The sequence below is a fragment of the Pungitius pungitius genome, chromosome 8 (assembly GCF_949316345.1).
Source record: "Pungitius pungitius chromosome 8, fPunPun2.1, whole genome shotgun sequence".
Classification (NCBI taxonomy): Eukaryota; Metazoa; Chordata; class Actinopteri; order Perciformes; family Gasterosteidae; genus Pungitius; species Pungitius pungitius.
The window spans coordinates 8,491,602-8,517,503 of NC_084907.1; the positions used below are offsets into that span (position 1 = coordinate 8,491,602).

Sequence of the window (25,902 nt, forward strand, 5' to 3'; positions counted from 1 at the left end):
TCCATTGATTTACATTTTTTTGTCGGCAAAAATATCAGTGACCATATATGAAGACGTGCACAAACTACGCACATGGCAGTATACCATATTAAAATTGTGTTTTTCCACTCACACACATTGTATATAGTATTTTGTCGATTAATCCTTCATTAATGCTAAAACTATTGAAAGAAATATTCAAACCCGAACGTCAAATAAACGCTGTACAATAACTGCACGTAGTTAAAAAAGGGGTTAAAAAAGTAATTATCTTCCCCGGAAAAGACTTTCCCACCCAGGACCTGACTGTTAACTTCGGCAACTCCGTGTTAACGCCAACTTTGCTAGGAACATCTGTTAGACACTTGACAGCCAACTTTACCTGAGTGCCAACATCACAGCGACAACACGATCGTTTAGGTACACGCTCTACAACATAAGAAGAATACGACCCCTTCTCACTCAGAAGGCAGCGCAGGTACTAATCCAGGCTCTTGTCATCTCGCGCCTTGATTATTGTAACTCTCTCCTGGCAGGTCTCCCTGGTACCGCCATTCAACCACTGCAGCTCATCCAGAATGCAGCAGCTCGACTGATCTTCAACCAAGCACTCGGCGAGATCGCGACTCTTTGCTGCCCTGGCTCCCAGATGGTGGAATGAGCTCTCTGATGACATCAGGACTGCAGAGAGCCTTTACATCTTCCGCCAAAAACGCAAGGCACACCTCTTTAGACTATACCTTGATTAAAACACTAACAAATCGTAGCACTTAAATTGTACTTATAATGGCACTTATCTATAACACAATTTGAAGCTGCTTATTTGATGAAAATTGTACTTTCTTGTTACTTGTTTTTCTGAGTTTGTATCTCTACGGTTGAAATGCACGCATTGTAAGTCGCTTTGGATAAAAGCGTCAGCTAAATGACATGTAGTGTAAATCCTCATTGGTCACTGATGAGGTTGATTGTATTTTTCATCATGAACGTTTTAAAGCACATATTGATGAACTATTTATTAATCATGTTTGGAAGTTTCAGCATAGGTCTTATGCTTTTAGGTTTTATAACTCCATTTAGACACACATTTTCATTGTCCATAAAAATTGCATTTTGGCTTTAAAGATAAACAGAGCTTTACATTTTGACCTTTACCTGCCCTCCTGCATTAAGCTGCTCCCACAGGTCTCCATGAATGGCATTGGCCTCATCCTCTAATGCTTCAAACTCCATACGACTAGTGGTTAAAGCCTAGGAAATGTACAAGTAAATGAATAAAATGTTTCACAGAGAATGTTTATTACATAAGTAATGTGTACACACTGTAAAGCCCGGTAAATGTATAATTTTGGGTTTTACAAAACAAAATCAATTGAAATTGGCTAACAGATTCAAAATGTAAGAAAAACTGCCCCCAAAATATTAATGCGTTTGACCTTCAGAATGAAGTGAGTATACATGAACAACGGAGATCCAATTACATTTCTTATTACAATGCTTCTGGATATTGTTTTAGTATTCTTTCTCAAAACACAGCCAATTGCCACAGCAGCTTTTGTGAAACAGAAGAACTTGATGGTATGTGAAATGTATATTGTACAAGTTGTCTGATTGCCATAACGCATAGAATTGTAAAATGTCTCCTATTACTTTGGCTTTTACCTATTATTTCTACTGATCCTAAAAGGACTAAGCTAGCATCTTTCTTTGAGCTTGGCATTCCTGGGTGCAGGATTTGAAAAGTCAGACACGCACATATACTAAGACCGAATGTTTTTGTTATATTGCAGCCACATTTTATGTAGTGTCTTACACTAGAGGCCTGGGAGAGCTGTCCTCTGATGTTGACGAGCTGGTTTTGTAGAGTGTCCTTTTTCAACCGCAGTTTACCTGGGGCCATCGCTTGGGTATGGTACAGCTCCAGCTCCTGATGAGTTGCCACAAGTGCTTCTTCAAGGCTGTTCTGGAACCGCAGGCATGGCGAGGAAGAAAAGAAGAACTTATTATCTAGATGACATATTTCAAGCAAGAGCTACTTGTGCTTCTATTATGATACATTGTAATTTTAGAACATAATGAGAGCTTTATTTAATGTAAAGGTACATGTATTTGGAATGTTGGCAAAACAATTTAAGTCTTGACAAAATTGGGTGCGTTATATCTTTACACAAGATGAGTTTCGTTTCCTCAAAACTAATTAGAGGAACAATACTTAATGGTTATTGAATCTGAACACACACACACACACATTATATAAATACTGTGGGAATGATTTACCTTTTCCATTCGCAGTCTGCGGACAACAGCTTCATGATCTTTCCAAATTCCATTCTGTTCACACAGTCGACTCAAGAGTTTCTGTGTCAGACCAACAATATATAATTATTATGTGTGAACACATGGTTACAGTATCAGTCCCGAAGCAGATTAATATATTAAGCATGTATGGGATAACTGAATGTGTCATTTGTAATCTGCTGCTGTACCGCTTTACACTCTCCTAGTATCGGCCTAAAGCAAATTGGTAAGGTTGAACGCTGATGTTGGCCAATGGCCTCAATGTCAGTTTGCCAGACCATCCCAAAGTTGTTTGATGGGGTAGAAGTTAAGTTATTCCACAGAGGAAAACCCTCTTGTTTATAGAGTTGGCCTGATTTAAAACGAAATTGGTCATGACCACACAGGACTTTATTTTATTGTCTGTTATATGCATGCATAGTGATGTTTCTTACACTAGTTTCCATTTCATTGAGCTTGAGTGTAGGATGTATCTCTCTGCTGAAGACCTCATAAAAAGGAGGAACCTGTGATAGAGAACATTGAACAAACCATCTGAATGATGTAAATCTATAAAAAGCATGAATACTAACTGCGCTAATGTGACAAAAGCACCAATGGAATGTGTATAATAGGGTTGCAATGGTGCGGAAGGATTCCACTCTGCGTTATCATTGAGTCAACGTCCTTTATATTACTTATTATTTAGTAATGTATGTAAGGATGACGTTGATGATGTTTAGGAAGAAAACCTTCAGAGAAATGAATAAAGTTCTACTCACAAAATTTAAAAAAAAGTAAAAATACATTTTTAATTTTAAAATTTTAAAAAGTTTTACTAGAAATGTTTGCATGCATGTCTGCTTATGACAAGGATGATCTTTGTACAGTTAAATCACCCCAGAATTTCCAGTTTATTCCCGTGAAATTTTGCAACCCTACTTCTAATTCAGAGGAACGTAAAGATTGATGTATTTAGAAGTCACAAAGATCATCTGCATCAATTAAACATGATCTAATGGTTATTAGATGATTAAATGGGATTCATTTTCCACAAAAAAAAATCAATTAGGTGGAGCCAGAATAAACCCGTAGTCATTATTTAGCCTAAGGTATCAAAAAATGTTGATATACCAATAATGCATTTGTAAACATCACAGTCGGTCTTTGGTTCTTGTGCTCTATTCTAGGGGTGCAACTAATGATTATGGTAATCGATTAATCGGTCAATTATTTTTTTGATTAATCGATGAATCTAATTTTAAAAAAAGGATTAGAAAGCTTTTATATCCAACCCTTCATTCTAAAACAACTGCAAACTCACATTGTGTAGGGGTACACCCAAAGTGTGGACATATTTTGCATATTGCAAGTTTAGCTCGAACTGCTTTAGGTTTAGGGTGCGAGTCACGGAAAGAATGGCGGTTGCAGTGGTCTGAAGATCATCCGCTGTTAGAAAAAGTATAGCTCGTTATGGTGTGAGGCGGGATCTCCTCGCTGGCTATTGAAGAGTGGTTAGGCAGCTAACGTTAGAACCTTGGTTAGCTCGTCGCCAACGTCGGGCGCTTCAACACGCCAGTAAACAAGGACAGTCAGCCGTCTCGCCACTACAGCCCTTGATGTGCCCGCAGCTCTTCTGCTTGCCACATGTGACTCCAGATTCTCAACGAACAGCAACGTGTCCGGGGCGGTAATGTCCATTTTAGGAACGGTTCAATACACAGGGAGGGTCGTGGCTCGACCATTTTGAACTGAAAGTGTAAAACGGTGAACTGTGAGTGGACATACTGAGAAAGTGATGTTAAAAAAAAAATTTAACTTTGACTGTGAAATCTGTTTATTGTGCACAATGACCTTTAGGTTATGGGTATATTGAATGATGCAAGTGCATGTTTAGAATAACTCCCCGGTGAATCTCGGTTAGAGCATGGTCACGAGCAGTGCGAAATGTTTCGGAGTGAAATAAAGTTCTAAACTCAATTTAAATCAGACATTAAATTTAACTTTTTCCTAAGGTTAGTTTGACCTACTACAATTGTTTATTTTTTTATTTTTGCTCCAAGCGCATCTCCACAACTCATTGAGTGACGTAATAATTGCTTGACACAACAAATTGATGAAATTTGTTGCCAATACTTTTAATAAAAGATTTTTTATTGATTTCAGCGATTCATTGTTGCAGCCCTACTCTATTATTACAACATTGGGATTCAGATTCTTGTCGGTGCGTTAGAGCGCCCTGTTTATTATGTCAACTACGGTAAAGAGTTCGGAGTGGATGATAATGGACTTGCCGGACCACTAAATTTCAAATAGTGCCGAGGAGGTTGTTAGGCAGTTTCTTGCTAGCTCGGGAGGCCATTTTTCTGCAAACCATCTTCCATTGTAGAAGCCCACAAAACCAACTGAGGGAGCAGCATCCGTATACAGATGTACATCATGTGCTGCTTTTGCAGCCCAAGGTGTCTCTTGGCTGCCATTGAATGCTGAAGAAACGCCAAAGGTCAGGGTGGATAGGGAGAACTTTAAACCCGCTGGTGATGTCTGCTTTTGCTAACCATGACTTCTTCCCGGCGAGTTTGATGAGGGCTATGGCGTGGTTAATGGTGTCGTAGTGAAGTCTTTGAATCAGGCTGTTGATGCTATGGTGCTGCCGTGAGTTGCAGAGAGATGTTTAAGCGGTAATTAGGGAACGGTGGTTGTGTGAATGGGTCGATCAGGAAACCTTCTTCGACTTCTTTGGCGAGGAGCTGGTCAACTGATGCTGGTTCTCTCAGGCCTGACTGAAGGTTTTTGCAATTGCAAAGGGTGGACGGTTGTGTGACGAGTCCCGGGTGGAAGCCTTTAAGGCCGTTGATGAGGAACTGCACGAAAATTGGATCGGGGTGGTTTCCTAGCTGCTGCTAGGGCTGTGATTTTGAGAGGTGTTGAAAGATGTTTGCTAAGATCTGGTCATGTGGGGTTATGTGGGCATGCCGGACGCACATGGGTTCCGCCGCAAAAGGAGCGGTGAAGATTGAGTGCAGCCGTTTTCGTTGAAGTTGTTGCAGATAGGACAACCTCCATGGAGGAATATGGGTCTGCCCTTTCTGTCGGTGCCGCTTACATACAGGAATTAATACGGATGAGGTGACTGGTCTCGGCTTCGGGGGTGTAGAGGGGGTCGGGGGTGCTAGGCGAGAAAACTGAAGGTTTGTGTGCTTTCTCCATGTTGAGGTGGGCAGGGAAGGAACCGGAGCTGGCTGGGTGGGATGGAGCCTGGCACAAGGGGCAGGGGGTGGCTGCCTGGGCGGCAAAAATGCGGCGTTGTCAATGACGCCCCAGTATGTGCCTTCATTGAATTGTTGTAAATCGGCGGCGGCTTGTGAGGCAAAGTGGATGTGGTACTGATAGAAACCGTTGCCTCCGAAACGGAGGGCGAGGTTGAGAATGATTGGTAAGTAGTTGTCCAGCTTCTGTTGCCGGTTCGGGTATCGGGAAGCGATCACGTCTCTAAATAGAGAGAATGCGTCCGGAATAGTTCGGGCGAGGTTGTGAAGCTGGCGTCTTCCTCGTGGGTGATTGCGTTGAAGAGCTGCTGCGGCGTTTGTTGAAAGGTAAGGTGAACCGGAGTTTGTTGATGAATCGTCGGGTGAACTGTTGTAGCTCCGCAGGTTGTGAAGCGATGAGTCGGGCGGGAGTAAGATTTTGGAATGCATGTTGCGGGTGGTTGCCATACTCATTGAGGGGGAAAGAGGTGTTTGTTTCGTGTAAATGCTATTGGAGTTACACTCGTACTTCGTAGTGGTTTGTTTATGTCCTTTGTGGAGTTGTCATCGTCGTCCTAGAGAGGCGCGTTGTCCTTTTTTCGGTCCTGCTCCCGAAACTACGCTAATTAACTTCAACTGATGTAATGATGAAGAACAAAATGATCAACAATTTGTTTGACTTTCTGTTTGACAGTATGGGCCACACAAGACCAGGACTGTAGACTGGTAGGTCTATAAACGCGTTTTTCCCAGTACTAAATTATAGGCCTTTTTAATGGTCATAAATTGGACTAAATACTAAATACTGGACCAGCTTTTATCCAAGCCAACTGGCTGACTTAGTTCCAAATTCAAAATTTTAGACGGAATATGTCTAAAATTGTGGGACTCTCCCTGAACAGAGCTTTGTTGTTAAAGGATGGGCGCTCCGCCATTCAGCCAATTGAGCAGCTTTACTTGTGCACTTGAAGATTCAGTTCACAATAACCAAAACACCAGGGGACTGAATTTGGGTTAAGCAAATTATATTTTTTAAAGTTACTTCATGGGCATGGATCTTTTTAAGTAAAGAAGAAACATAGGAAATTCAACTATATGCAACAGACATTGTCTGGGAGAATCAGCATGTGTAATACAGTATGTAATGGCAATCCGTGATGATCCTCTTACCTGTTGGTCTAAATAATCCAGGTTGTGCTGGAGCTGAAGGTCCAATATGTCCTCCTGTGTCAAGCAGCAGCAACAGCAACACACATGGAAATCATATGGAACCATACTGTACAGATAGAAGTTTTGCGTGGACACAGTAGCAAAGCAAAGCTCAATAACCTTTTTTCTGTTGCATGATTTTTGTGTCTTACAGGGACTGCTGTCCCCCTATACAGACTTGACAAAGGACTCTATTTCTTCCACCTGGAGTTAATTACAAATCAACCTGCGAGGACCAGGTGCATGCTGGGAGTGACCGATTGGTGGATGTTAAAAAGCCAATGGCCGTCAGCATTGGGGAGGAACGAGGATGGAACACAGGAGGACAATGACAGAATGGAGTGGTAGGGGCGATGGCGACGGACCAAATGAGCAGGCCCGCAACAGCTTTCGCAGCACAGAGCTTGGATTGTTACAAATCGGACGTGTGACGGTTTAGAGTAGGGGTGTCAAACTCATTTCAGGGTCGGGCCAGATACTGCCCACTTCGACCGAACTCGGTCCAGTGACGATCGGTTTCGGCTGACGGGGGGGAGTGTGCACTGACGTTCCGACTGGCAAATGGCTGACGGGGGGTGGCGCTGCCGATTCGACCGGCTGTCACCCGGGGGATGCACTCCGGCGACAGGCCGCACTGGATCGTATGTGGCCCTGTGGGCCACGAGTTTGACATATGTGGTTTAAAGGACTGTGGTTTTAAATTTAAATTATTTCTCCATTTTACTAAAAATAAAAGTATATATCTGTGTATATATATCCCTTGTGGTCTCTATGTCCTGGGCATACTGAAATGTAAGAGGGGCCATACGGCTGACAGGTTCACAGCTCCTGGGAAGAATTAAATGCATTCAATTGCATACAATTTCTGACTAAAAACAATTTATTTAACTGTTCTTTTGTCTAATATCTAGAATTAGAATGGGTGATTTGGGATCAATGTTTGAAATTTACATTGAATGCCGAAGGAATTGGTAATGTTTCACTAATAATTGAAAATGCAATCACAGTGGCTTGATGCGCACAAAACTTCATGGGCCTTTTGGAAGTCATCATTTCTCTTATTATTATGTAATCTTTCATGCAAATATCCAGACAACAACAGTCTCTGTACGGATTTAGAGATAGGATAGGAGGACATGGAGGATCTGAGGATAGAAAAGAACTAGACACATATCAGTACAGGGTAAGTACTGATATATAGATCTGCAGAATAAAGCCCAAAGAAAAGCTACACAAACCAATGCCATAATGCCATAACTACTGTAGACTGTGCCTAGCACTCAGGACTGTGTATGATTATGTATCTAATCCAGTAGATGGATATGTTTTACAGCACATTAGTGGCACATACCATTTTATTGTGGATGGAAGGGGTTACAGGGTAGTTGTAGTTGTATACTCCTTGGCTTAAGGACCTCCTATAACCAGGGCAGTCATACTGTAGGAGGGAGTGGAAGCAATGGAATGGAAGGAAGAAATAATTCAAGTTGTTAGAGTGGCGTCAGATGAATTTGGTCACGGTGTACATCATATAAGTATATATATATATATAAACGGATTAATTAAAGCCAACAATTGGGGGGGGGGGGGGGGGCAGTATTGGCGTGTCAACCATGAAGCATTTGGGGGGTGGTACGGCTGCTCCACTCACTAACAATAATAGTCTGAGGAACTGATCCTGTGACCTGTGGTTTTCGCGTACAGTGCTCTATGGCGCCTACTACAGTTTGAATCACAGTCTGAACATGTTGTTTCCAGGGTCTGAAGGTCTGATAAAACTGATAAAAGGTTTTTGTATTGCAAATGATTGGGTTTCTAAAATTTTATTTGAAGATGTCTCAATTTTTACCCCTAATTCTAAGCATTGTTGAATTTCATGGAATTTACTACCAAAAATCTAAACTTTATTATACCTTTGATGGGCTAAGGGATCCCCTCAGGCTGTAGACTGATGTATCAGCATAGATCACATCCTCCCTCATCCTTCCTGGAAATCGATTGACGCAGCCAGATGGGGATCCAGCCCGCGAAGCAAAGTTGGGGGATACTGGTGAGTAAGGCCCCCCTGATGATGACGATGGTGACCTGGGTACAGACCTGGAGCGTGGCTGGATGGACAGACATCTCATTGATGTTTCTATTCCACCACGGTATGTGGGCCCCCATTGGTCCCTGGGCATAGGAGATCCATACAGATGGGATGGGTCTCTCAGTGAGTGACGCTTTTCCTCAACAGTCCAGCGTCGGTTGCATCCCCCCAAAGCAGAGAAAGAGCAGATACTGTCAGGTCGCATTCCTGGCGGGTAAAGAGGGTACTCCTCCACGTATGGGGCACCACCTGGGTAGCCAAAGTAGTCCTCCAACACCCCGTGGTTCACTGGAAAGTAACTAGATGGGCTGGAAGTCATGAAAATAGAAAGTCATTACTGTGGGTGTTAAAACAACAGCAGTAGATATATAGATATATATCTATATATAGATATATATATATATGTGTGTGTACAGTGTATAAATTGAAACCTGAAATGAAATTATGCATTTGAGGAAGGCCAGTTGTATTATAACTAGGGCCGGGACTCGATTAAAATATTAATCTAATTAATTAGAGGCTTTGTAATTAATTAATCGAAATTAATCGCATATATTATACATACAAATATATGACCTGAGAACAGTGAGAAGTTATTTTTTTCACATGGATTTTTTTTTTATTCAACCAATTCCAGTGTAGCAATAGCATATTTAGAAATATAGTACTTTCAGAAATTCAGGTAGCCTATAGGTAAGTAGACCTTCTGTAAACTATGTTTTTTTAAGTAGACCAATACTTTCAAGTACATTCAGAACATTGGTTATTTTTTCAGACGTGGTCTTAGTTACCCTGGTCCTTAAACCAGTCATCTGGTGCAGGGTGGGTTGGGTGTGGGTCCTTGTACCCGGAGTGGGGCTGACGTCCACGCTAGCTGCTAATTGTTTTGCGTTGAGGTGATACTTGAGGCTCGATGCGAATTCCTTGTTGGGTAGCTTGCACACAACCACGCTCTTATCGACGCTTCCATCCGTGTGTTTATTATAATAAGATTTCCCATTCACGGGGCCACCCGACACGGTCTCATCAGCTTCTTCGTTCATGTTCACTATGGTTTGTTGTTGTCTGAAGTCATGAACGCTAGTTGGTGCTCCAGTATAATCGGTCCCCCCGAAACTCATCCAGTGAGAAACGTTCCGCGGTGCAAAAAAAAGTGTAAAAATGCGTAAAAAATGTGTAATGCGTTATTTTTATGTGTAATTAATTAATCTTAATTCATATTAATCGCAATTAACGCGCTAAAGTCCCGGCCCTAATTATAACCAGCATTTTACGTTAACATTTTTGCTCACTAGCCACTGGGACTAGTGGTTTTCCACTACTAGCCACTCAGCAATTTCATTAGCCGCAATTTTGTTGTTGGGAAATTAAGTTGTATTTGATTAAAGTTGACTACGGTTTGCTACGGTTTCCTTCGATGGCAATTTTAAAACTAGTTTAAACGCTAGCTATTCAGTCAAGTCATGATGGCCTTATGCTAAGTAATTTCTGTATATGTATGTGAATGCTTTGTAAGACCATTTCATGTTGTGTTTCCAATGTTTTACAAATTTAAGAATCCACTGAAGTCCCTAAAATCCATGTCGGATTACTGTCTTTATTCCGTGGATCTGCTGTTAGCTATCTATATCCCGTCTGAACACCTCCAAGTAGTGCAATAAAAGCTCTTTGATCATCTCCCCACCATTTCCCAACCGTCGCAGTCTTACTACTTACTAAGTTTTCTGCAGACATGTAAATATTTCTTTATATATTCATGAGATTTGACACGTAGATTCGTTGACGTGTATGAATTAACATCAATTACGTTTCGCGGGCGATCAACAAAAAAAAAAGACCGGAAACAGCGTCAAATTACGAGCGTCCAGGTCAGGCATGTACTAGCTTTCGCCGTCCGCGATGGGATACAGTGACGTTAACTTCCCAAAGCAAGAGCAGAATAGTAACAGTTATGTTACCAATAAAAGGTAAGCCTACTACTTAATTGCTTGTGACATTTTCAGACATCAGTCATCCACCCCCCCCAAAAAATGGTTTGCTAATGCAAACCATTTTGCTCTAGAATAAACCAAAATACAGATACCACACTGAAAAAGGCGTGAGAACAGAGGCATGTGTCATATTTCTCCTCTTCTACACTGCTCTACCTGTTGATGTCTTCCTGGGAGGCCATTGTCCGTCGGCGGTTGACCCATTGTTGCAACTGGGCCATGGAGGTTTTCCTCTGGGCAAGCCTCTCTGGAGCCGTCCTAGGCACAAATCCTCTCCTCAGCACCACGTTATCCTGCTGCTCTCTGGAATCATATGATGGCCCAACACCCCCTACTTGTTGTCCCTGGCGGGAACAAGGTTGACTCTGACTCCTGGATGCAGGGGGCTTGTTATTGCTGTTGAGGGGCATTGTCTTACGAAGGCCATAGTTGCCCCACCCATTTGGATGGTGGCTTGGGTGAGAAGCATTGTCAGGAACAGGGTCTTCCCCTTTGACTTCACCTTCTCCTCCCAACTCTCCTTCTCTTCCATCTTTATTTTTTTCCACTTGTTCAGAGCAGGGGGTGGAGTGTGTAGTTGTCTCATGGCTGTTGAGTATGTTGATCTTAGGGTAGGGGGTATTTTCAAAATCAGTGTCACAGTGTGTTTGTGTGTGAGGAGGTTGCTGGGTTTGTTGGTTAGTTGCCTTGGTCGCCATGGTCTGGTTGAGATCTGCTATAGTGTTCATTCTATAAAATGCAGAGAAAAAAGCGGATAGATGGGCATTTTGGTTTTATCTTAAAATAATTACAGAAGCAGACATGTAATCTAACAGCAGCAAATCTTAATATCGGGCAGTTTTATCCATCTTTCCTTTTAACATAATTTAATGGCCCAATACAAATACGAAACTGTACGCAACCAACAATTTAAATGATTAATTGTTGCCATCTTTGGTTTTAGCATCTTTGGTTGGGTTGGTGTTCTCACTGTTGTATAAGTAGACATCAAGTTAGATAGGTAATTTGGGCATTTGGATGATAAAATCTTCAATCAGTACAAAACAGAGCCAACAGTCTAACAAACCTCTGCTAACTGACAAATTAGCATCTTCAGCAGTGCTTGATCTGATTAATAGTTATTGAAGACTAAATATATGACATTATGTTCAAGTAGAAATATATGGTCTCATTCAATAAAAGAATAATACATAATCCACCAGTTGCTTGTTGAAATACGTTTTAACATCTGATAAACGGAAGATTCAATGCTGGTGTGAATATATATGAGTGCATTGTTACAAATAAAAGTCATTCCTGATAGCACCACCAGAGGGCAAATATCAATAGGGCTAAATATCTCAATTCAATTTATTTGTAGTCACAATAAAATAATTTGCACCTCTGTGTTAGCTGAATGTTGACCTCTGCAGCTTCGATCATGGTTTTAATCCACTCCTTTTGTTCCTCATGGCTATCTGCACTGAAGTAGTATGTCCTGGTCCCAACGTGATGTACCTGCATGCAAAACACAATAGGATCCCTCAACTCCCTGTCCTCAGCCTGCTCCTTCTCCAACCTCACCTGCAGACAAAAAGCAGAGATACCAAATCTGTGTACCACTGTGGTAGCAAGACCGCTTTAGCATTGTCAGCATCCCATCATCAAAAAAACTCCTCATGAAATCAAGACGCAGTTATCAAAATAATTCTGGATAATTAATAGTGGTAAACCACTTCATTTGGAGGATATGGAGGATGAACTAAAAAAAATCTTAAACTACTGTGAAGTAAGTAATATCGATCCAATTTAACATTAGTAATGTTAACTTTACTGTACATAACATACAAACGCGCGTGCACGGAACGCACCGAACTACAACTGTATGATGGCGGAGCTCTCGGCCCCATCAGAGGGTTATATTTTAATTAGGGCTGTCAAAAATAGCGCGTTAACGGCGTTAATTAGTAGTTTGTTGTTAATTACGTCAATTTTTTTAACACATTTCACGCATGCGCAGTGTGACAAATTATTCAGGTCAGGAAAGTACCTCTTCCTCTAGGGAATGCACTTCATCCTATACAACACATTACTGCCACCTGTAGGCATATGTCAGGCCGTCAGGTTCAGCAAGTCGTTTGCGTCAGTCCACGCTGAATGTTCGCAGCCCATTAACAAAATCAACCTCAGATCATTTGACCAACACAATAGCAAAATGTTCCAACACGTTGGAATTCAACGCTGGAAATGGTCAAGCGCGTGAGCAGAAATAAAGAGGCCGACATATTGTTGTTCGGGTGGATATCGGGAGAAAGGTCGGTCCGGGAGATTTTCGGGGAGGGCTTTGAAATTCGGTAGTCTCCCGGAAATATCGGGAGGGTTGGCATGTCTGGTCATCGCAGCCTTGGACCATCAGGAGCACAAACTCGTTTTGCCGACCGCAGCAGAGTGGGATAAACTGCAGAGGCTCGAGACCCTTCTAGAGCCATGCAGGGAAATCAGTCTGTAACTTATCAAATAACATTGATTTGATTATTTTCTGGAATTAATTAAACTAAAGTAAAATATCAATAACATGTATTTATGTAAAAAATAATGCTGATAATAATAATGATAAATATGTATCTGTGTCCTGTTATCTATCTTTGGTATGCATTTCAGAAAGAAAAAATGGTTAGGATTCAGGTGTAATTGCAAATAGTGATTAATCCTGATTAATCCACTGAAAATTCTGATTAATTTGATTAAATTTTTTTATCATTTGACAGCCTTAATTTTAATACTTACTGGAAATGAGAGAATATATATAATACAAAAAGGAACTTTTAAGCTCCCTGCCAATCTTCTTCCAGACAGTTTGTGAGGGGGCTGATGAAATTCTCCATTAAACTGATTATGTTGTCACAACGGGGGTGCGTGGGCAAGGAGGGAGGACTCAGATGCAGAGTATTGATGAAAAATAAAAGGACTTTAATAGTAAAAAAAATCACTCCAGCAGTAAGTTTCTCAAGCAAAGTATAATAATCATGGGGTGACCAAGACCACCGCATGCAGACCTGTCCAATTATTGTCTTCAAACACTTGGTTATTATGTGTGTTTTTAAATTATTTTCAGAGTCCAGATGCTACTGGGATGTGAACAGCAGTCCTTGTGGCCTCCCTGTCATCCTTGGAGATGAGAACACGTGCTTTGTAAGTAGACTTTAGTCAAATGATTGTCTAATGTGTTTCGTCTGTTAATCTTGTGGTATAAGTTACTTATCTTCCAATTTGTGCTGCTATACTTTATTTTGATGCAGGATCAGGGCTCTACTGTCTTCCTCTACTCACTCTGAAGAAGCATCTTCTCTTACTTGATTATCTATTAAGGTCTAAATCTATCACAGTAGCTGCGTCTCTTCAATGCTCAGATATGTGTTTTTTGTGGAGCCTTGTTTTTCTATGAGGCACAAATATAACTTGTGTGTTCTACCATAGAAATGCAATTGGACATGCTGCTATTGTTTTTAGGACTGTCGGGACATGTCGCACACCTCCATGGGGATCCTGACAGTGATTGCCAAAGATGGTGCCGCCTCTTCTCACTCACTCCACCTTGAATCCACAACTACTGCCATCATTTTGGAACGAACAAAATTCAATCAAATTTCAATCCAATCAAAATCTGCCACATCCCATGTGTACCCTCAGCCACTGGGGAACACTTTTGGGTTGGTTCAAATAGTGCTTCACTCACTTGGACCACAATTCCTCAAACCAAACTACAATCACTCAAAAACCTACTAATGCAGGGAGGGATTGTCCTCCTAATGTGCATGGTCCGTGACATGCTGCGTTAGACCTTTAACCTTAATCTTTAACTATGGAAAAGGTTTTTGTTTTTTTCATGTTGTCCAATTGACTATTGTTTATCTATTGTCTATCTGTTTGTTACACATTTTTGTGAAGAAAGACATGTTTTTTTCATGTTGTGGGGAATTACAAGTTTATTATAGTAATAATAATAATTAAATAATTACTTATAGTAATTGTATAACTTCATTGGAAAAACGTTTAGTTCATTCTAATATTTGAATACAACAAACCAAATTAACAAGTAGTAGAACATTGTGTATGTGCATATGTGATTAATTGCCCATAGTCTTACAGTTAAATTGCATAGGATCTTTCAAATGCCATTAGGAGCACTAAATACATATATTATAAAAGTTTGAGCAAAATGTCCACATTTCAAAACATGTCCAGCATTGTAATCATGTTTGAAATTTAAGAAAATGTGTAAGGACAAAAATGTCTCACTAATAAACTTGTCTTCCATTATAACTGATCTTTGTTTCCAGAGCTTACAGGAAAATGTTAAGGTAATAATGTTAAGTTTCCTGATTATTTCTTAGCTGTGGCCCTGCTCAGTTGTTATGGAAGACCAGGTTGCTCTGATAGCAAACTTCAGCTTGTATGCGTTGTTGTGTCTGGTGTCTCTCATCTCATCTTCTCATCTGTAAAATGTAATAAGTTGACTTTAAAGTCATGAATTGCCTCAAAATTTCTAAGTAAAGTTGCTCATTCATTTTAAGTTGGCATCTATGTTGACAATAAATAGGGCCACAGGCTGATTGGCCTCTATGCCACGCTGCATTGATGCAGTAAATCAATAAAAGGTCAATAAAAACAAGCAAAGTAAGCAAAGTATTGATTGCAAACTGTATACTGTAATAGGATATACTTTTTAGTAGGACAACATGAATCAAAAAGTTTTTATCTAGGCTATGTAATATTCTAATTTTCTGGGCTTTTCCTTAGCTGTAAGCAATAATCATCAACCTTCAACAACACTTCAAATATATCACTGTGTGTAATAAATCTACATAATAAATGCATTGAATTACTATTTTTTTATGATATTCTAATTGATTGAGATGCCAGTGATGTGCAGCCCCCTTGTGACAAGAGGGCCGCACAACACTGGCTTTGTTCTTCTCTACAAAAGACCTGAGATTCATTTATTTTTGAAAAAAAAGTATGTAGAGCTGCTTAAGGATAATATTTTCTTGAAAGGCTTGTTATGGCCTTAGTTTTTTTTCAGACATCACGTGAGGGTAGTGGATGAAAAGACCAGATGACCCTCTCCGCTGTATACAGTGCCGGCTGTAAAATCTGGGACGTGAAAAATCATCACAGTAGGCTACTTGTATAAATAACAAATAAAATATGTCTAAAGCATGCTAATATGCAAAATCAATACAAAAGTAATAGGCCTAGACCAAATTAGTCTAGAAAAAGGGGAACCTCCTGTGCGACCCCCCCCCCCCCCCCTCACCTCCCAGTGGTTTGTTCGATTATGCCTCAAATCTCAAATGTGGCAGACTGCTTTGAAATGGCTTCGAAAAGGCATCAAGAGTCAGGGGCGGAAAAAAGAAGAAAAAAGAGACAGCGGGATGATGCTCGCGCGTCGCTCTCAGCTAAGACAATGTTTTAAATCAGGGGTCCCCGAACTTTGTCTCGTGAGGACCGTTGCTAGCGGTCACCGGGCGGCCGGCTGCCCACATGTACTCGCGCTCATAATGTCCGCACGGACCGCCGGTGGGCCGTATTCGGTACTTGTCCGCGGCCCGCCCCAAGTTTCTGTTACCGTTACCGTTTCTGTTATCATTTGTTTTTTATGTTATCATTAACGTTTTTGCATAACAATCGGCTTCAAGAGGTATATCCCAATCTGTGGATTGCTCTTCGTATTGCACTGACTCTCCCTGTCACAGTTGCAGAGGTGTGGACTCGAGTCATGTGACTTGGACTCGAGTCAGACTCGAGTCATGAATTTGATGACTTGAGACTCGACTCGACAAAACGTACAAAGACTTGCAACTCGACTTGGACTTGAACACCGATGACTCGTGACTTGACTTGGACTCGAGCCTTTTGACTCGAGAAGACTTGCTACTTCCCATGAAAACTGGGGGAGAACATTTTCACACCACCGCGCCGCTCTGTTTATCTGCATCTGTCAAATAAATGTGCGCCACCTGTATGCAGAGAGCGCGCGCTGCCTGCACGACATCCAATCACTGCAGTCCATTTGACCGTATCAACGAGACAGCTCGTTCATGGTTACAAAAATCTGGATTTTTGAACCCGGATTCAGACTCCGATGGAAATCCTCGCCAACATTATGTCAACGTCCGTTTTAAAGTAGTGTAATGAGCTGAGTTAAAGTTATTAGTTAATCAGTTATGCAGATGTTGCATGTGTTCACGTTATGCTCTGTTACCAGCTGTAGTTACGCGAGACACCCCGAGTTTTGTGGGTCCGTGTATGCGGAAGTGTTCGTTCGGCGTGGTGACGGCCAACAGTGACCGAAGTTGAGTTTTATATAAATAAATGCAGCGGAGTTGCAAGCCAGTCATCGCCTCCTTATTTACGCTGCAGCATTGGGGTAAGCGTTACAGTACTATAACACAGTCACAGTCGATCCACCATTACCCTTCCCTTCGTAGTCTAGGTCTGTGAGGCAGCGCACCATCACCAAGGGTTCCCCGTCCCCACTATAATAAAAGGACTCGAAATGACTCGAAACTAAAATGGTACGACTTGTGAATCGACTTGAGACTTGTTGGCTTTGACTTGTGACTCGACTTGGGACTTGCTTCGTCTTTGACTCGACTTGACTCAGGACTCGAGGGCAATGACTTGAGACTTACTTGTGACTTGCCTAACAGTGACTTGTTCCCACCTCTGCACAGTTGCCTCTGCTGAGCGAAGCTTTTCAAAGCTCAAACTAATCAAAACGTACCTGCGCTCATCAATGGGGCAGGAACGTTTAAGTGGTCTGGCTGTCATCAGCATCAATGGGGACGTGGCTCAGAAACTGTCATATGACCTGAGAGCTGATTTTGCAGCTAGGAAATGCAGGCGTGTGCCTCTGTAGGGCCTTTGACAACTGATGGTAGTAAAAATGTTTGTAATATTGTTCTATCGGATAGCAGAGTGGTCTCTTTTATAGAGATGGTAAAGTAAATTCTACTGTGCAGTTTGCACTTTATTATTATTTTTTGTACTTACTGAAGAAATGTGCACATTATTACTTACACGGTTATATACTTGAATACTTTCTGCGTTTACAATGGTCACTTCCAAATCTGTGTTTTTAGTAATTGTGGTGGTATTTGGTATTTATAATTTATAATTTTATCTTTTATATAATTTATTTCTTTTCATTTACATTCTGAATGGTTGTTATTCCTTTGGTGGTGGTGGTGGTTGGTTCGTTGGTTGGGGGGGGCACCACCAAGCATTCGCGCTTAGGGCACCCAAATGGCTAGCGCCGGCCCTGGCTGTATAACATGAATTACATTCTAAATTAAAGCTGCGAGCAGCGTTGGACGGGTCCTCGCTACTCCTTGCATTTCCAGGCACTGGCCGGGCAGTTACAAATGCGGCCGAGGAATCCTGCGGCCGCCGGACGAAGCATTTTCAAGTCAATGGTCGTTAACCGTGTGGAGCAACACCAGGAATGCCGCTTTGCAAACTTTATCTTTGACATTATCATGGTCTTAGGCCATTTATGTCAACATATAACCAGGACCTTTGGATTTACCAGTCCAAAATAAAAGCCTCTCAAAATACCATATATGAGCCAATTTCCTTCCAAATCTATCACCAGACTACATTTGATCATTTTCAGATTAGGTTAAAAAGCAAACAATCAATACCTAATCAATACCATTCCACTTCAGGTTGATAGTACACATCCCCAATGTGACACAGGCAAAAAAGGCAGATTTTAACCATTAATTACAGCGCCCTCTACTCTTAAAAAAATATGAAAAAATTAGGGTGTGTTCTGAACTTCAATGTTTACACATGCTGGTTTTTGGTGAGGGCAGGCCTAGTCATTTGGAAGTTATAAATCTGCCAGATTAAGCCACACCCCTTGCAAAGTTAATTAGCCCATATCTCATCAAAACAATGAGTTATCAGCACCATTCAGATATATCAAGGGCACATTGAACCAGTAATGATCCCCCGAAGGTTTCGTGACAATCAAACTCAGCGTTTATGAGAAATTGCCAAAAATGTGTGTAGGAGCCAGTTTTAATTGACATTGGGTGGAAGATACCAAATTGGGCCAGCAGGTGTCACCATGGTTCACTTGCTTTATTAGGTGGGAACTTTCAGCCAGGTGGCAGGTGTTGCGAGACGGAGGAGCACACAGTTTTCGACCGCTCCGGTCTCTGTCACGATTACGTGGTTGTAAGTGACAGCTAGGGTTTATTTTACAGAACGAAACATGTGGTAGTGCAGTGGCCAGCGCGTCAAACCCTACTTTTAGCCTGTCTACGCAGCCCCTCAGCGGCTTTAAGTTAGGCTTAGCCGCTACAATGTGTTCTTCAGCTAAAGCCTCTAGACTCAATTTGATGTAATCTAATTTTAACATAAATGAACCCTCCTTAACCCCTCTTATCATCATCTTGTCATTTTTACAGATGTTCATACAAAATGAAAGAAGAAAACAAGATAGTTTATACATTTTTGTGTGTGTGTTGGTCAACGGTGCTGTCACCCTGTGGAAGTATGTTATGTCTTCTTTGACTGCAGATAAACTGTGTCTGTGATATAGGAGTGTAATGCCAAATGGCAGCAAGAGGAAAGGAGTCACTGAGTCACTTCCTTCCACGCTGGAGCACTCCAAAGCGATACAAGGTGATGTAATTGGTTGTATTGTAAGTGGCAGCCGTAACCTAGCAACAGAGGTGGGTCTATGGGAAGAATGTGTGTGTGCGTCCCTTCTTTGTCGTTCCTTTGTTCTTTTATTCAGGTGGTCAAGGATGAATGCAGGGGAGAGGAAAGGTAACACATACATAAACATTATCTCAAACATTTTTGTTTTTGTCTATGATCATTTTTTTGGGAGGAGCTAAGTAGAGAAAGAAAAGAAAAATACACAATAAGTAAACTAGTATTACATAATCAAATTAGACATATAGTGAGAAACACTACTGAAACACAACTGAAAATGGAGGATGAAAACCGAAAGGGAAGAATATATACCTAGAGCGAGAAAGAAAAACTTTTAAAAAGGGCTGAAGAAGAGAAGGACATGTGTTCAAGGTGCCTTGAATAGTCAAATGTATCCTTTGGAAAGTGTGCAGTCACCCCTGGAGTCTATTAAAATAAAATACTAAAATTCTAATATTATCTTGACTTGCCTACAATGAATAGACATGCAAAAACAACAAAATTATACAGAATTTGAATGCTGGTTTAGAATATATTATATAAATGATTATTTGAGCTTCCACCTATTCAGTTATTACACACAGTAGTATTATATTGAGGATTCATTTCCTTTTGCGTTTACTTAGTAAGAGGGGACTTTGTTTACTCCAGTCCCTTTGTACCTTGAATTCGCCAGTGTTTGGAAGAGACTATATTCTTTGCTTCACAGATCAGGACTATCAGTGGACTCATAGGAATGTAAGTGACATGAACACAGGAATGGAGAAAATGTAACACAACAGCCCAAAAGGAAGGAACACTCTCACAGATACCTGTTTTTTGGAACTGTTTGCTTTTAGGAAGGGTGAAGCTAAGCTCCATAGAACGTGAACGCCACACATACACACCCAAAGGTGTAACCCAATGGCTCTGGCCAGTGAGTCACACAGATACACACAAAGCTAAAGCGCCTAGTTAATAATTTACTCAATGAGGTGGTAATGACTACACAACACAAAACACAAACAGCTTATTATGGATGAGTTGCATGTTATTTTGTAAAACAAGATTAAAAGCAGCTTTGGATTCTTGTTGGACCCATTGATTCTGCAAAGATACAGATCCAGTCTGAGTTAATGTTAATGAAAGATAGTCTGATCATGAATTTATATTCATAACTCTGCAAACTTCTTTAACAACAGAGTTAGTTTGTATGAAGTTCTTAACCATGCAAGCAACATGGCTCTATGGACAGCAATGATTTCATTCCAGTCCACTTCTTGGACTGGAATGAAATCTCTCCACAACTAACAGATGGATTGAATTCTGGTACACACAGCCATAGTTCGGTGAGGTTGAATCAAACTGACTTAGATTATTTTCTTACTTTCCTGAACCAGGTCATAGTTTCAACATCTACGAGATGGGTTTGCACCAAATAGTTCATATACATCAATAATTCCTAAAGGGAAAATCTTGACCCTGATTCATCTTCAGTGAAAACAGATAATAATGTGTTACACATCCGGCCACTATTTTTGCATGCTAAAAATATATGAATATATTTCTAGCCTATGAAAGTCAAGAGCGCCGGTTCCCTTAGCCACAACATTTACAAAACATGACGCTCAACTCTGAAAAGTTCCACTTCTGACCCTCCATTCTGATCCAAATACGGAAAGGAATGATATGGTATCCGCTGGGTATCTTATCACTCAACAAATCCTGGGGAAAAAGCTAAGGTAAGTAGCATTTATTATTGAAAAGCGCTTATGTGATTTGTGTGCCTGGTGTTTATTTTTTCCATTACTCAGGGAAGGTTTGCATGAAAAAAATAGTACGTACACGGCTCTAACCAGGGTGGAATCAGCTTGTTGTTTGGCGTCTCGGTTTCTTTGTTAGCTTCTAGCTTTCAATCGATAGGTTTGCAAATGCACCGGAGTGTGCTCAGTTAGTAATTTTCTTAATACTTACAAGGATAACAACAATATAACAAATAATAACAAAAAGGGAAAGACAAAACAGTGAACTACAAACCACGTATTGTCAAGGTATGGGAGAATGGTCCGTGTATGTGTTTATGTGTGCCTGAGCCCTTTTGAGATAAAAAACATAAAGGAGTGAATAAATAAAATAACACCAAAAACCTAGTATGGGGGGCAAGAGGTTGCAACGAATTTGGCTCTTTAACTTTTCCCAACAAGTACCTGCATGGGATGTATAGATTTACTGGAGATGGAATCCGTTATTTGTGCCGACTGCTGGGTCCCAAAATTCAGCAGAGCGCAAAGCTATGCTCTCACCATCCCACAGATGGTCTGTATGGCACTGCGCATTTTTGCAAGCGGCAAGTTTTTGTATGGCAAAACTGTAAATAAAGACACTATTTTCCAGAAGTGTATGTTTGGCACTGAAGTCCTTGGCACACAACTTCATATGGACAAGACAGTCCTCATACTGTATGCCCATATAAATGGGTGATTGTGTTTGATGTGCATTACTGGAAAATGTATGAAGAGGGCAGTTTCTACAGGTGGAACAGAGTCCGTAGCTGTCCCACCCTGAATCCATCTCAGACTTAAAACAAGGGCCAATTCCTCAGCTGGGGTGAAGCCTAGTGCTGGTCCCCCTTGCAGTGCCAGCAAATGAGCCTTCTTCATGACTGCTTAAATAAGGTTAGATAAAATTTGTGAGCAGACATGAGCAAGTAAAATGTGTCAGGATCCCTGTCTTAGGCCTTGAGTGTTCATCTGTTTCCCTTGATCTTCTCTCCTCATTTGTCTGATGTTCCCCATGTTATATCAGGTGCTGTGTACTCCTCTGCCTGCCTCCCATGGCCATGCCCCTGATAGGGCAGTTTCACAGGATCCAGCAAATTATCCTGCAGGCTGACACACCAGGTCTGGATTCAAATAGACCTTTTTGCTTTTCGAGTAAGAACTATGTGCAATTTAAACAAAAATGTTTTGACAAATGAGCCATCTCATAAGCTTTCAAATCCACACTGTAGGTTAAGACAGACAGCAGTAGGGTGGCTGCACAAGAATAACCAGACAGCTTTGAAGGAGGCATGCTGGGACAGGACCTCAGCCACTCCACCTCTTTGACACCCTCAAGGAGACGAAACACTCGTAATCTTCAACTGGCCAGCATACATGTCTCAACAAGCCGTCTCTGTGTAATACAGTTAGCTGAATTGTTACCATATTATGAATGGAACTCTATGGTACCCAAGAGTTTCCTCTTTAGCCATGCCCATAGTAAAACTACACTAATAAAATGCAGTTTTAGGGAATGCAATATATATGCATTATTTTTGCCACTTCTAAAAAGTAAACTTTTCATTTTTCATTGCAGTGAGATATGTGTGAGGCATTGAGTTTTTCAAAACACCAAATGCCATTTTTATGGTGTTCCTTAAGGTCTTGGTTTATTGTGTGGTATCTTAGAGAGCTTAATATCATTTAAATATTAGCACCAAATCTGACTTGGTTAGGAGACATGATTAAGTGTGGGCAGGGCATTTTAGACCTCCATCACATTGACAAGCCCTTTTCTACTTGCACAATTTATTGGATCAGGACCAGTCTACATCCAGGACATGGTGAAACCCTACATCCCAACTCGCACACTTCGATCTGCATCTGCAAAGCGGCTTGTTCCTCCCTCACTGAGAGAAAAGCACTCGACGAGATCGCGACTCTTTGCTGTCCTGGCTCCGAGATGGTGGAATGAGCTCTCCGATGACATCAGGACTGCAGAGAGCCTCTACATCTTCCGTCGAAAACTCAAGACACACCTCTTTAGACTCTACCTTGACTAAAACACTAGCAAACCGTAGCACTAACAAATGATAGCACTTAAATTGTACTTATAATGGCACTTTTCTATAACATGTTTTGTAACTGCTTATTTGATGAAAAATGTACTTTCTTGTTACTTGTTTTCTGAGTTTGTATCTATGTGGAAATGCACTTATTGTACGTCGCTTTGGATAAAAGCGTCAGCTAAATGACATGTAATGTAATGTAATGTAATTAGGGTCCTCGCTACGACTATTCTCCTCAACCCTGTGTCCGATTGTTACAAGACTTTCTATGGATCATTATTGTTTCAATGTCCCCCTGAATCATGAAAATCGTGTTTATATCTTATTGTTTTGAAAATATATGCGCTAATGAACTTTGCAAGAGGTGTGTTTAATCATTTACGAATGAATTGGCCTGCCCTCACCAATATTGTAACATATGTAAACATTGAATCCCTGAACACAACCTAATGTTTTCATAATATTTAACTATGTGCACACAGAGCTTTTTCTAAAAAAAAACACCAATCGCCATGAAAATTGTAGTTTTAACTCGACCATACTCATATGTCATTTCCTCTTTACCCTGTAGACATCCATATGATTATTTTGATGTATTGTTTCCTTTTAAATCAAATCTGAAATTAACCAGAAGTTGGCTCATGTATAACATTTTGACAACATGGCTTTACCTCTGAAATGGTACATCAGAATGTCCTGATTATCACTGAGTGACAGCTGGAGGTGGTATACTATTAGGGTTGCAAAGGGGTAAAAGGTTTCCGGTAAATTTCCGGAAAGTTAGGCTAACATGCTAATGTTAGAAATTCGGCGTACTGACACCTCGCAAATCACATCAACCATTATTGCTGGGTAATATAATGGCGTTATCGAGTAGAACTGTGCATTTCTCTGTAACTTTGGAAAAATCTAACCGAGAAAATAAAGCGGAAGTGACAGAATCACTGATTTCGAACTGTCCTTCTTTCTCTTTAAGAGAAGGAAGGTAGTAAGAAAGCACAAAAGTTTTCACACACACCAGAGAGAATAACAGATAACAACTCTCAATAATTTCAATGGCCAATGCTATGCAAGCTATTCCATTCATTTCAATAACTACTTCACCCAAAGAAGGGGGGGTGGGAGCTTCACTCAGGTGTAGCTGCTGACATAATCGCCATGGATACAGGAAAGAGTAAAGCTAAAAGAAAGACAGTGAGTGTGTGTGTGTGTGCGTGTGTGTGTTGATAGTTATTTTACTGCCACCTTGCTGTCGTGTTTTTTTTTTTTTGTTACAAAATGTCAATGTCTATTTCAACAGTTGTATTAGAAATGTTTGCATGCATGTCTGCTTATGACAAGGTAAATACAGTTAAATTACCTGTTAATTCCTATGAAAAGTTTCCAACATCAAGAATGCAGGAGTTCGTAGGTGTGTTTCTGGCCAATGCCCCGAGACTGGCCAATGCCCCCGACATGGAGTAGCAAGAACCCGTCCAACGCTGCTTGTTAGGATCCTCGCTACGACTACTCGTAGAGGAACCTATTGTATTTCAGGGAATTATTATTAGGGCCCTCGCTACGACTAGTCGTAGAGTAACCTATTGTATTTCAAGGAATTATTATTAAGGTCCTCGCTACGACTAGTCGTAGAGGAACCTATTGTACTCAAGGAATTATTATATTATTATTCTCACAAAGCAAGATATATACCCCTGAACACACTCTCATTTTTTCATATTTTCAAAATTTCTTGAAGTTGTAAAAAACTCCTCCCAGGAATTAAATCCTATTCTTTTCAAATCCATGCAGTGTGCTCTTTTTGCATTTTGCCGGAAGAAATATTAAACTATGTGAGTAGGGAGCAATTTAAAAAAAACACCTGTTGATGATTTCGAAGGAAGTTGGTTCATGCATGGTATTTTGAGAGGCTTTTATTTTGGGATGGTACATCAGAAGCTCCTGGTTATATGTTGACATAAAAGGCCTAAGACCATGATAATGTCAAAGATAAAGTTTGCAAAGCGGCATTCCTGGCGTTGCTCTACACGGTTAACGACCACTGACTTGCGAACGTTTCGTCCTCGGCCGCATTTTTAACTGTTCGGCCAGTGCCCCGACGTGCAAGGAGTAGCGAGGACCCGTCCAACGCTGCTTGTTTTTTTTAAATTATTCATTATTTTATATCATTTTTTCTATCATTTAATTTTGGGTCTATGACAAAATTGTACACACTTTTGAGCTGTTCCTAAATCGACCTTTGGGTTCAGTTTTTAAGGCTGAACAAACTTCTTTCTCGCAATGCTCCCAGACCAGCATATTAAGAACAGGATCAAGTTTGGCATTAACTAAAAATTGTTACAGAATGTCAACACCTCACTGCTGGCTGGTCCAAAATGTATTAATTTCATGTGTCAGCATGACAAGTCAGGCTAGTAAAAATACGTTTAAAAAAAAAATAGTTAAGGACACCGCCCTTGAGTTATAGTGCACACAAATATAAACTTTTTAAAACTATTAAAAGGACAATGGAGATGGAGTCAACATGTGCGTAGCTTAGCTTAGCACATACTGTAGACTGGAGCTCGGGCTCTGGGAACCTACCCAACC

At 40.8% G+C, this 25,902-nt stretch overlaps 1 protein-coding gene across 14 annotated transcripts in view; it reads right to left on the bottom strand.

Annotated features, from left to right (window-relative positions):
• The window catches only part of plekha6 (pleckstrin homology domain containing, family A member 6), a 94,576-nt gene that overhangs the window by 23,587 nt on the left and 45,087 nt on the right, over positions 1-25,902 (bottom strand). For 12 of the 14 annotated variants that reach the window (XM_037490774.2, XM_037490778.2, XM_037490772.2 and 9 more), the window contains 9 exons: positions 12,175-12,356; positions 10,950-11,522; positions 8,627-9,110; positions 8,065-8,151; positions 6,675-6,728; positions 2,712-2,783; positions 2,257-2,337; positions 1,793-1,942; positions 1,135-1,230 (listed from right to left, as the gene is read on the bottom strand). In XM_037490774.2, coding sequence (XP_037346671.2) covers positions 1,135-1,230; positions 1,793-1,942; positions 2,257-2,337; positions 2,712-2,783; positions 6,675-6,728; positions 8,065-8,151; positions 8,627-9,110; positions 10,950-11,522; positions 12,175-12,356 — 1,779 coding nt within the window. The remainder of the gene's footprint in view (positions 1-1,134; positions 1,231-1,792; positions 1,943-2,256; positions 2,338-2,711; positions 2,784-6,674; positions 6,729-8,064; positions 8,152-8,626; positions 9,111-10,949; positions 11,523-12,174; positions 12,357-25,902) is intronic. The other 2 variants (XM_037490773.2, XM_037490784.2) reach the window with 1 other exon arrangement.